Below are 11920 nucleotides of genomic sequence, written 5' to 3' on the forward strand. Positions count from 1 at the left end.
TGTTAGTCAAGAATCAATATGCTACGTGGTCCTCCGTAACACTTTTTGCCAACGCCAGATGGAACACGAATGCTCATGCAATATTGGGGTATCCAATCCTGATCATGATTTCCGGACTCACCCTACCATCAAGTATTGTCCCTTTCCATAAAGACACTTCTTAGCGTGCGCTGCCCAATGAACGGAACCAAATGTTCGGTAAAAGACATAAGGGGTATCCATGAAAACGCCGTCATAACCCCAGAACGCCTTGCGAGAAAATTGAAACAAATGCAAAAAAGAAAGTGGGAATATCTTGTTATGTGGGAGAATTTTGCGGGACGCTGCTGTCGCCGCTTCCACCCCGCTCCCTCCACTCCGTCTTGATGCCGCCTGTCGATCTTTTCTTGCGGAGGCTGAATAGACTCATCGCTCTGCTGGCGATGCTGTTTCTAGAGTCGTTGTCCGATCGCGGCTCCTCTTCTTGGCCCGCTATTTTACTAGGGTCCTTCAGAGGGTCTACGAGAGCACGCGTTCGAGGCCCAAGATTCAAAAGGATAGGGTACAGAGCACCGCCAGCGAATCCAACCACAGCAACGACGATCGTATACTGGACACCTCTCGAGCGGCTGACGGCATACGCTATAGCAGGTAGTATTGCGCCGCCAGAAATGGCAGCGGTAATGACAGCACTAGCGTCTTTGGTATGTCGGCCCATGCCACGTAAGGTCTGAGCGAAGATGAGAGAAAATATAGGGCCTTCGAAGCAGAATGTCATGGTGAGCATAATGGATGCCTTTCTTCCTTGAAGGCTCATGGCTAAGGCAGAAAAGACAATCAGACCAAGAAAGTAGAATGCCAACAAATGTCGTGGCTTGAAGAGTAACAGCAGCCCAGCAGTGAGGAATCGGGCGGCAGCAAAGACACTGTGGTCAACAGCAACTGCATAGACGTCATCTACTTCAGGGTCCAGTACACCAAGGTACGAAGAAAGACCTGCTGCGATCACCTCTTGAGCGCCGACATAGCACCACATGGCAAAAGTACCGATGGCGAGCGTGACCCAGATGATGCGGACGCGGCCGCCGAGGACCGTGGCATAGTTGGCACGGTCCATACGCTCGCTGCGCTCTTCCAGCTCCTCATCTGTGCCTTCTGGAAGGGGCACGTAGAAGAATGCGATGGCTAAAGCCACGGTGAAGAGGGCAATCCCGGTGTAAGCCCATTGAGTATTGACAAGAGATCCTGCGTCGGTCTCTTTGAACAGCGCCTTCCGCGCAATCAGAGGAGCAATTACTGTTCCTATTGCTTGGAAGCCCTGAGAGAGACTCAAACGGATCTCGGCATACTCTTGCGGGCCACACATAGCGATGAATGGATTCGCAGAGATCTCCAAGGTTGAGAGACCCAAGCCAACAAGCACGTTGACTACAATGAATGTAGGGAACGACACTAATACTGCCGAGGGCCAGAAGATTAGAATGCCACATGCATATATGGCCAAGCCAACTGTGTAGCAGGCGGCGAAACCGTAGTGTTTCAGTACTAGGCGGCCGAAGGTCAGAGGACCAATAAAGTATCCGGCGTAATATGCACTGTGTATGCTGACCGTCTGCCCAGCCGACATGTGAGAGACCTTCTGAAACTGGGCATTCAGTACATCCAGGAGGCCATATTCGAATCCCCAGATGAAGAACAGGATGGTGACCATGGTGATTGGGAATATGGATTCGCGATTTGTCATCTGCACAAAACTTTTCTTGCCCTTCACATTGACGAAATCAAAAAAGTTTTGTGAGCGATGACTCGTGTTTCGAGACGAATTGGTCAAGGCGGTTTGCGAACGCTGGAGCTGGTCCGGGAATTCGTTCATGTCTGGTGTCGTCAGGAAGTCCATCATTCCCATGGGTCCATCGTCTTCCTCCTCCGTTGCGTGCCCATGCGTCGTTTGCTGCTCCAGCCAGGCATGCTCCGGCACAGATGGCACCCGATGCATCTGGGATTGAAAAGTAACACCTTGGTCGATGGATGAATGTTTCTCGGTGACGTCGCCTTCGTCGCGCAGCATCTTGGGTAAGTATCGCGACACCAGAGGTTTCAATGCGGGCACACATGCGCACATAATGCCCACGTTGACCTCAATGGCCGACCACATGAAGGAGAAAGAGGAGTACCAAGAAAAGTCGGTGGCATCCTCGACCTTACTGCCATATGTCTGGACTTCCGAAGTGATTTCCTTCAGTCGGTAGGTTGAAGCTGATTGCAGGTAAGCGATCCTGATGATATCAACCACGGCAACGAAAACACCAAAGCCAAAAGTCACGACAACGATAATCTTCTGTTTCCTCGGCAGTCGCATAGAAGTCAAGATTGGCATCGGAATGAACAATATTGCCAGGTCGGTGATGATATTGAGTGGCGCTGAAGCCAAGTAAATTGTCACAATGTCAGTACACTTGGCATGCGCTGGCGTCGGGAAGTCGTATGCAGCATGAACCGGATCACACTGGAGGATGGTAACCAATGTGAGGGCAAGGCCACCTGCGTTGACTACGAATAGCGCGGCTATTGTGGCCCATCGGAACGTCCGGTTTGTCTTTGACAGTGTAAGATAAAATGCTAATATGGACGTCTTCTCAGCCATTAGTGCTGGATTCTGCACGGTATGTTAGCAATCACTTCATCAGTGGCTCTGTTAAGAGACTGATCGTACATATAGCACACTGAAGGCGTATTGACTCTTCAGTAGCGCATTTTGCCACGATGATGGAACGTCGTCTTCGTGACGGCCTAGTCCATTAAAGGTGCCGTAGCAGATTGCAAAGGACATGCCAAAAGCAAGCATCTTGTGCAGGTGTCAGCATGCATATTTTCAGCGGTTCGGTAACCCGGATATTATACATACCCATGCCACCATCATAAAATAATCATCAAGCATGAACTTCTTAACGATCCCCGCGCGCGAGATGCAGCGCAAGGTCACGAAGGTGGTCGAGAGGCATGTCATCACAACCACCACGGTGAATACGGTGGTGCTGCGCGAATCATATTGACCGCTGTCTATTGTGCGTTTGTCCATAAGAGTCGAGGTCAACCAGTCAGATATGTCGGGGTAATATGTCGCTCCAACCCATCCTCCTACGCCATGCAGTCCGGAAGCAGCCTTCGAACTCTTGCCAAATTTAATGACGGCCGCGGCACCTGTGGCAATGGCGTCCACTGCCTCACAGAGATGTTGACGGCCGGGCTTACTCGACTGGTGACTAGATAGTATTGCTCGGAGTCTTCAAGCCAACCTATGACGCTTCAGACCCGCCACCTCTTTCTTCCTTTGGTCTCTTTTCTCGATCTCTGGGATTGCGCAGTCTGAAGCTTTGAGTATTTGCGGGGCAGACGCTTGAATATTATTCTTTTGCCTGTTAAACACGCTTGGAACAGGCAACAAGGTGAAGCGGTGACACGTGGACGGCAACGCTGATCCGAAGAAGTAGCAGGTATGTATGGACAGCGTACTATGGCAGGAGTATGACAACAATGTAGGATATGTACAGCAGGAAGAGGAGGTCAGCGTGAATTGAGATGCACTCGAAAGCGCCGTTAGGCGGAGTAGACTTTCCACCGTCACGCTCTTTTCCAACGTCTTGTTTGGAGGGTCGAGCCAGTCTTGGTACCTCAGCCAGGCCCGACTTGGTAAAGAAAGCAACTGATCATGTTCTGTGACTGAATCGTCGCACATGTGGTCCCGCCTTTGACCCCCTCCCGAATTTTGTCCCCGGATGTCTCTTTGGCGTGAAGCTTGACACTGGTTGCTGTCTAGAGGACACGCTACCGTGGCTCCGCTCTCGCTCTGCTTAGCAAGAAGGCAGACTTACGGCGCACTAGTCGCTTGCCATGTCGTGGCTACGAAACATAGAACGACTGTACAAGTACAGTAGCTTACCCCATATTTACGAGGGAAAATTGCGGGTGAGTAGTGGCCATGAGAGCAAGTGTTATGACGCTCTCTGGCCCTTGTCGTCCCGAGTACACGGCGCAACCATCATGCACCTTGTCTTTGCTTTCCCCCATCTTCGTGTATTTTGACAGCTCGACTCTCGCGACCGCCACTCTGCAGAGTACCACTCGTTCATGTGTTGGCTTCGATCGATATCGTGGGGTACATAATCGCTGCACATCACGACATATGAGGCGCACACACTGACGTTGCGACTTGTGATAGTAAACGTGATCGGCAATTTGACGCCTCGCATATCCGTGCCGAGGTCGCCGTGAATAGTATCAATAGGCGACTCGCGCATGACCGGAAGGGCGGCTTTAGTAGTACAAGAAATTTTTGTGCTCGAGCATGGATATGTGATCTTCAGCTCACGACCTCGTGTCGAATCCTCTTAGCACATAGAAATCTCAGTTGCTCAAGGTCCTGCAGATCATGTTTTGACCAAGACTTGGAGGGAGGCAGAGCGGCTCAACGTTGTCCGCACGGCACCGTTGCTTCCGCTTGCCTGCTGTATCGAACATATTATCTACCTGTGGGCATGAAAGTGAGACATTTCGCTGCCAGCACAGTGATTGTTGATGCTGCACAGAGCCTGATCGAATGGAGTCCAAAATCTGCTTACCGTGAAGCTTTTGGCTGGATCGCCATTCACACCTTTAGTCGCCGCATTGTATGGTCATGCACTCATGCATCCGTGCTCCTTAGATCTGCTTTTTAGTTTGAACTTTGCATCCTTGGCTGTGAAGTTCGGCTGTCATCTTGCGCGTGCAGGAGATGTTTTCCCACGCGGTTCACGAACAAGTACACGTCGAAGCTACAAGTAGCCTCCACATAACCTTAACCCTTTTTGCGGGCACCTAAGACATCCCAACGAATACGAAGGTATACGGAGTACATTTAGCAGAACTCCGTGATCAGGCTCCGACACTTGATGAGCCATGTGTTGTTCTACTAGCTGTACCGTTGCTTAGCTCCGACGTGGAATCGGTCCATATGAACTAGATTGGTCCTTAACAACACATGGACTCGAACAATCCAGTCCATTAGCCGATATGTGGACTGCCTTAGGGGGAATTGCTCTCACCAAATATGCTGTTCACAACCACCTCAACCCATATTATTTCCTTCTGACCCCCCATGTTACCAGCGACTAATGTCGATGCCATGCCTGACATCGAATCATCTCCAGTTTCGATACCCTGTGGTGGCTACTGGACTAGTAAGCCAACTAATATTACGCCAACTTCAGTTGTACAGTAGATACTGTATTGGTGAACCCAGGGCCATGACTCACCGAGTCCTCCACCATGACCTATTCCCTGACCGAGTCCAAGCCACGAAACGCAGTGACTGATCGTCATGAGTACTCCTGGAGTCTCCCAGCTTTCCCCTGGATTCAGTCATGCCGACTGCTATGAATGAGCAGGTAGCCTCTGGCGCCATGTCGTTAATAGATAGTTGCACCAGAGCGCATTCTCGGCACAAGATAATGCCCACTTCTTTAGAAGACAACGCCGCCAAGTCCATCGCGCTCATTCTTCATCGAACCAGGCATCCCGTAACGACTGGCTTGCTGTTGACCTATCCCTCCAGTCCAGTCTCATGATTCGCCCGATGAAGTCTTTGTCGCTCCGACACACTTCTTTCTCCGTCGTACGTTCAAAGGGTGTCGTCTTCGATTGCGAAATCTCACTCATGAGCCAGAGATTCGCGGCAATGGTTGGTGGTTTAGCTATTTCCTCATATTTGCCTGGGAATGGGCCGAAATACTGAACGTGTCGCTTTAGTACTTCTAAGCCATACTCTTCATGGCCGTATGGAACAGTTCTCGGGCGAAAAAGATTGAAGTTCCCGCCGTAAATCAAACTGATGACCTGGCCTAGCATTAGAAAGGAGCAGAAAGAGCCACACAAAATCTGTGAGCTCTTCTCGAGTTCTACTTCAACATACCATTGCTCCAAACGACCAGATATCAGTCGCAGTATTCCATGGCGTCTCCATGATTACTTCAGGACTGCTCCACATAGGGGCTCTAATTGGAGTGCCATCTCTAGCCCACTTGGACTTCTGAGAGTAGCACTCCCAAAATCTCCGAGTTGTATGTCCGTGAAGCGGTCCTCCCCTTCTATGTAATTCACGAAGATATTGTCAGGTTTGACGTCTGCAGATTCTGATCAGCGTTACGCGCGTGCTGGGGCAAGACAGTCTTACAAACCTGTATGTACAATGCCATCACTATGAAGTACCTGTAAGGCTTCAAGTATGCATTTTGACACACGCTTAAGTTCTTTTCGATTGAGCGTTCTCTGAATCGAAGCATTGAGGAGGTCATCTTCGAGGTATTTTAGAGCGATTGTAGGATAATCGTGTGGCTCGATTATCTTATCAATCAGTGGCCGAAAGTAGTGACAGCGGTCCTGGTAGCTCTTCAGCATCTCCGATTCATTCCTCACTCGAGGGTGTCCCAAGACTGCCTTTATTACAACATTATCATGATGCTGATTTCTTGTATCTTAGTGTGTAGGCTTTCGTACTGCTTAGAACCAATTTGATTCCAGTCTGTCTGTTGGCTCACTCCATCCGATTCTCATCTCGCCACAGCAGCAGCAACAGACCCACAATAGACCAGCAGCAACCGCTATGATATACATCAACTACACACCAACACAACTATTCGATACGGCGTCCAAGTATCCCAATGACAGTCCTAAGACACAAGATATAACCAAAGCAATAAAATTAGAGAAACAGACAGGGTCGCCCTCGGCGTCGCACATCGGAGCACTCCGCGAAACTTACCTACGCACCACCTACACACGTGACGGAATAAGGCTGGTAGGAAGGGATAAACAGTCGAGTAGACAAATGAGGACCTGATATACACTTCATCTAGTCCTTCTTTGCTTCTGATTCTGATTCTCGGCCGGCTGAGTAGGTACTTTCTGTAAAGGTCAAGACAACTGTAGAGCGACAACTACCCGTGCCATTGACACACCTCGGTTATAGCTTGTTATCCCGACGATTCGACTCCATACTAGGCTCGTATTAGACAGTGCATGTTGAATGGGTAGCTAGTTTTGCTTTCTTCGACACAAACTCGCTCTCGGTCGGGGGTCGAAAGATCGAAGGGAAATATACCTAGGAACCTCATGGGCAAATACAGGATACACGTGTGGCAGAGGCAGGGGGGGATCATCCACCGAGAGCAGGCGATGCTTGTACAAGTGCGAGTGGGACAACAAGAAAAGAGGTAAGTGAAAAGTGTAGTAGTAGTGGTAGTAGTAGTACTTCTTATAATTTACCGACCGATTGTCAAACCTTCCACGCGGAACAACAATAACCCCCCTTTCTGCATCCGCCTTCCAACTTCGCATCTTGTTGAAAAACAAACTTCGCTCCCCTCTGCTTTCTGATGTTCCTCATTCTGCTGCATCTCTCGGCGGGATTCCATAGCTCCTGTTCCATGTCGCTTCTTCTTCTATTCCCGCTTCTCCGTCCCAACGTTAAAAGAGAGAGAGACAGAAGAGTGTAAAATAAAAGTAAAAAAAGCCAATGCAAAAACACAGATGTACAACAACGTCTTCTTCTCCTCCTGTGATCCCCCAAAACCCTTGTCTTTGCGATCGTTCTGTCTACTCTTGCCCGAAACCCATGGTCTCCTCCACAGCCCACATGAGCTTGCCATTGAGCGTGTCGTACGTCTTGTACGGCGGAAGGTCAAGACGATTGAAACAAGTATGCGACTTGGGCAGTTGAGTGTCCTCTCCAGACTTTTCGATGGTGAAGCGACGAGGTCCGTCCGAACCCTGGAGATCCTTGAAACCGTTGACAGGGATACGTGAGGTACCAGTGGCGAATTGCAAAAGACGGGACTTTTGCTCGCTGTCCCAACTTCGGATACACTGTTGGATAGCTTGTTAGCGGACGTTCTTGAAGACTCAAGCAGCAATAACCGGCTAAAACATACCTTCCAGAAGTTTTGGATGACAGGATCCTTCTCGTCGTAACCACGGTAGTCGGTGTTCTTCATCCAATCGTCGACATCAATCTCACTGATACCACCAATCAGAAGTTCGAGTTCTCTCTCGTCGAAGACGTTCACGAGATCCGAGGGGACAAGCTCGTGGAAGCCTGCTATGAATGCGTTGAACTGCTCCTCGACACGCTTCTGGATGCGCCATTCTGTTACGAGTCTGTGTACCACATTAGTCGCCGGGCAGAATTTCGGGTGGACTATGACACATACTCGACGTATTCCTTCTTGTTGTCATTTGTGACCTCAATGTCCCTGCCACCGGGCTTGAGATCGACCGTGTTTCTCTCGCCAAACACCTCATCCTCGACGGAGAAATGCTCGAAGATGACATTGTCGATATCGTTCTCACTGTAAACAAATTATTAGCTGGTTGGTGCACGTTTTCACTCTGAGTACAACTTACAGCATCCACGTGAGCGTCCTGTGGTAGTCGGCGTCGACGCCCTCCATATCAGCCAAGGCAACCTTCTTCCGTAGTATCATCTTGTAAAAAGCACCAATGAAGAATGCATCCAAGAATCGTCTGTGGAAGATGGCCAGACCCACGACACGGCCGATGAACTTGAAGTAGCCCAGATGCTCGGGGTTGATGCCGGAGTGAGGATTGATTTGTAGAGTGTAGTTGTCGATTGCCGAGTATTCGAACAGACAGTAAAAGGGATTGAACATTTCGTGAGAAAGAAGGAAGAAAAACTCTCTGTTGACATGATTAGCATAGCAATTGGCAAAGTATAAGAAGAAAGAGCCCGTTTGTACCTAGAAAGACCACCGTAATCGAGACCGTCTTCACCATCAAATTTGATCATCAATCGTTTCTTCAGATCCTCAGGGCTCTGGCGCATAATCTCGGCGTAAGAATCCTCAAAGATATGAGATCTCCGGACTTTGACGTGACATTGGCCGCTGAGGATACGCAGGGCAGGCTGAGATCGGAAGTAAATGAGCTTGCGTCTGAAGTCACGCTTGTACTGGGGCACGTTCTGGTCCAGGGAAGATGGCAATCGCGGATCATCCCATGTGGTTGTCTTGGTGTTATGGTCGACAAAGTACACACGAGCGGTGTTGGTGAGTCGCATTTCCCAACCACTGGGCAAGGGGCCAAGCTGAGAAACCGGCTGCTGCTGAATGGTGGTGTTGGTGGCGTTCTGGCCGTACATCCTAATGTATTGCTGTCGCCTGGGATCCACCCATGTCGTCGTGCGCGTGTTGTGATCAACAAAGTAGGACCTTCCTTCAGGAGTGTGTCGTTGTTCCCAGCCGGCGGGAAGCTCGCCTGTACCGGCGGTGGTAGCGCCTGTGGCCATCATAGAAGCAGCGTTGGCCGCGCTGGATGGCGTGGCTCCATTGGGTGGAGATGCGGAACCGCCAGAAAGCGTAGGCGAATTTGCACCGGTGCGATCATCGGGAAGCATTCTGTTCTGATGGCTGACTCTCTGGGCGTTTGTCTCCCTGTCAGCAGCAGCTCGCTGGGCACCCTGATCGAAGTTCGCCGTGGGCCTGATCCAGGTGGTCTGGCGGGAATTGTGATCGACGTAGTATGTTCGTCCCAGATTGTCTTCTCTTCTCTCCCATCCACCGGGTAGTCGACCTTGTGAATCCTCGAAAGCGGTGAGACCGTTTGCTCTTGAGCCAGACGCGGCGGCACCACTCGGACCAGACACACTTCCGCTTGGAGGTGCTCCCGATGGGGCACCGACCGGAGCACGCATGTCTACTTGAGAGCCGTTGGCCGAGGACTGTCCGTTGGCTAGCGGAACAGAGGTTGTCGAGCGCTGTGCAGAAGGTGTCGACGAGTTCGCGGCGGGTCGTTGGAGATTGGTAGAGAGATTGAGGATCAGCTTGCCGTTGACGACAACATTGTCATTCGACTTTTTGAGGTCGCGCGTGAGCATCTCTGAATTTGCGTGTCAGCTTTTAAGATAGGTGGACTGGCAAGGCAGAGTGCGATGGGAGGTTTGATTGAACAAGGCAAGCCTGAGGACGAAGAAGGGACTCACCGTCGCCGCCAGCGTCCAGGTCAATGACGCTACCGATCTTGACATTGACAACACCGAGGAAGCCTTGATCCTTCTTCTTGAACTTCTTCTGGTCGAAGATCTGTACCGCCAGAACGCTGTCTTCATTGGCCCGCCTGTGGTTCTAAGATCAGCAAATGGTGCATTGCGGGCTCGAGGTACACCTCTAAAGGATCATGGATGCAGAGGAGAGAAGGCGCCGAATGGCAAGAGGAGGAAAAGAGAACAGAGGGGAGTGCGCACATGTCGAAGCTCTCATTCCAGTACGGGTTCAGTGTCTTTTTGATGACGCCCGTTGTTTTGGTCTGCTCGCCATTTATTGTTGCGACGGCGAAGGGGTCGGGGAATCCTATAGTCACGCGATTAGACCGTGGATCGCCAGGCCGGCAGGCATTTATGAATGGCAAGGGCAGAGGGCAAGGCGATGGAGATGTCGAGGCCTCATTGTGCTGGTGATAATTGATTGGAGGTATGGTTTCACTCACGAAAGACATCTCTCTTGTAAAGACCATCTGCCGCAATGACTATTTCTCAACGCGTCAGCCTCCTCTCAAACGACAAACTATCATCATCGAGGGTTTCCATACTGGTGATCCTGACATTTGGCTCTCGCGGGACTTCCATGTCGTCTTATCGAGGCCGCAAAGGCGGTGCGCTGAAGTGCAAAGGCTCAACAGCCTGGTGCTGCACGTGGAGAGTGTCGATGCCGCAAGCAACCGCAAGCAAAGAGAGAGAGAGACAGTGTCGAGGAGGAAAAGAGTGCGACAGGAGCGTGCAAAAAACCCCCAGAAGATCCTCCGCTATCCAGGAGAACCTTGGAAGGCGACAGCAACCAACAGCAAGTGCCCAAAAGTGCAGCAACAGAGAGTAGTCGATGCGGGGCGGGGCTGTGTGTGTGGGATGATGCTGATGATGATGACTGGACGCTTCGTGGCGGCAGCGGCAGCGACAGCGGCAGCAGCAACGACAATTACAATAACCAACAGCGACAGCGACAGGAAAAAGAAAGTCGATGCGAGAGTGTCAGTGTGTCTTGTGATGTATGATGTGCGTGAGATACAGGTCAAGAAAGTGCGTGTGAGGTGTGGCTATGCTAAAGTGGGAGGTGAGGTAATGTATGTACGTAGATAATGAAAGGTGGTAAAAGTAAGGTAAAGTCAAGTCATCCCCAATGTGAATCGTAAGGTATTGTAAGCCAATCTCGACCGACTTGCTGCTACTGGAACTGCACAACCGCCTCCGGGAGGCAAAGGCAAGGCAAAGTAAAGGCAACCCAAGGCAAGGGCAAGGGCAAGGGCAAGGGCAAGGGCATAGGCAGAGGCGAGAGAGAATAATGGCCAAGGGTCCAATTCACACTACTACGATCCTTTTTCTCAGCCAGAAGTTGATGCGCTGACTGATGTTCAGGAAAAGGCTTTGCTCAGGTAAGATAGCTCGTAGGTAAGGTACTGTTACATGGCTCTGCAGCCTAGGTTCACCACCTTATCCGCGCCAGTCTATCCTACCCTGTTCTAGCTGGAGAGCACGTTGTCTTGTCACTAAGGCTACCTGCCCTGTGTGCACTGCAAATATACAGCAAGCGCAGTGTACATATTACACTATTGCACCATTACACCATAAACAAAGTCACAGACCCATCGAGAAGAGTCGAGGGATCCAAGTCCACGGCAAGGCGTCCGGCCTGTGGGTTGTGGCGGAGACTAAGAGGAGCTTGCTTGGCTGGGGCTGCCACCACTAAAGGACCTTTCTGTTCAAGTCACCTCAGGTCCCTGTGGAACTGTGACAGTAACCACCGCGTCATATTGCCCCGTTGTGCCACGGCGCCCACCTCAGTCGAGGTACTCTGAATTTACAATAGCAGCTGTTTTCCAGGAATGTGCGGACAAGAGCCGC

At 50.7% G+C, this 11920-nt stretch overlaps 3 protein-coding genes across 4 annotated transcripts; all 3 read right to left on the reverse strand.

The window, feature by feature from the left end:
- Positions 1-298: 298 nt before the first annotated feature.
- Positions 299-3058, reverse strand: AAFC00_004500 (uncharacterized protein; the record flags this gene model as incomplete). The annotated part of the gene is made up of 3 exons (XM_069344152.1): positions 299-2635; positions 2693-2824; positions 2885-3058. 3 exons carry the CDS (start codon positions 3056-3058, stop codon positions 299-301), a joined length of 2643 nt encoding a protein of 880 aa, XP_069196567.1.
- Positions 3059-5508: 2450 nt separating this feature from the next.
- On the reverse strand, positions 5509-6001 carry AAFC00_004501 (uncharacterized protein; the record flags this gene model as incomplete). 2 transcript variants are annotated; one of them, XM_069348172.1, is made up of 2 exons in its annotated part: positions 5509-5850; positions 5927-6001. In XM_069348172.1, the coding sequence occupies 2 exons, from the start codon at positions 5999-6001 to the stop codon at positions 5509-5511; spliced, it is 417 nt and encodes a 138-aa protein (XP_069196568.1). The 2 variants fall into 2 exon arrangements, with proteins under 2 accessions (XP_069196568.1, XP_069196569.1); XM_069348173.1 differs by having other exon boundaries at positions 5927-5977.
- Positions 6002-7608: 1607 nt separating this feature from the next.
- Positions 7609-10651, reverse strand: AAFC00_004502 (uncharacterized protein; the record flags this gene model as incomplete). The annotated part of the gene is made up of 9 exons (XM_069344153.1): positions 7609-7878; positions 7944-8169; positions 8223-8360; positions 8416-8709; positions 8769-9906; positions 10010-10143; positions 10271-10376; positions 10513-10551; positions 10615-10651. The coding sequence occupies 9 exons, from the start codon at positions 10649-10651 to the stop codon at positions 7609-7611; spliced, it is 2382 nt and encodes a 793-aa protein (XP_069196570.1).
- Positions 10652-11920: the final 1269 nt, after the last annotated feature.

The sequence above is a fragment of the Neodothiora populina genome (assembly GCF_041146345.1).
Source record: "Neodothiora populina strain CPC 39397 chromosome Unknown canker_contig_3, whole genome shotgun sequence".
Lineage (NCBI taxonomy): Eukaryota > Fungi > Ascomycota > Dothideomycetes > Dothideales > Dothioraceae > Neodothiora > Neodothiora populina.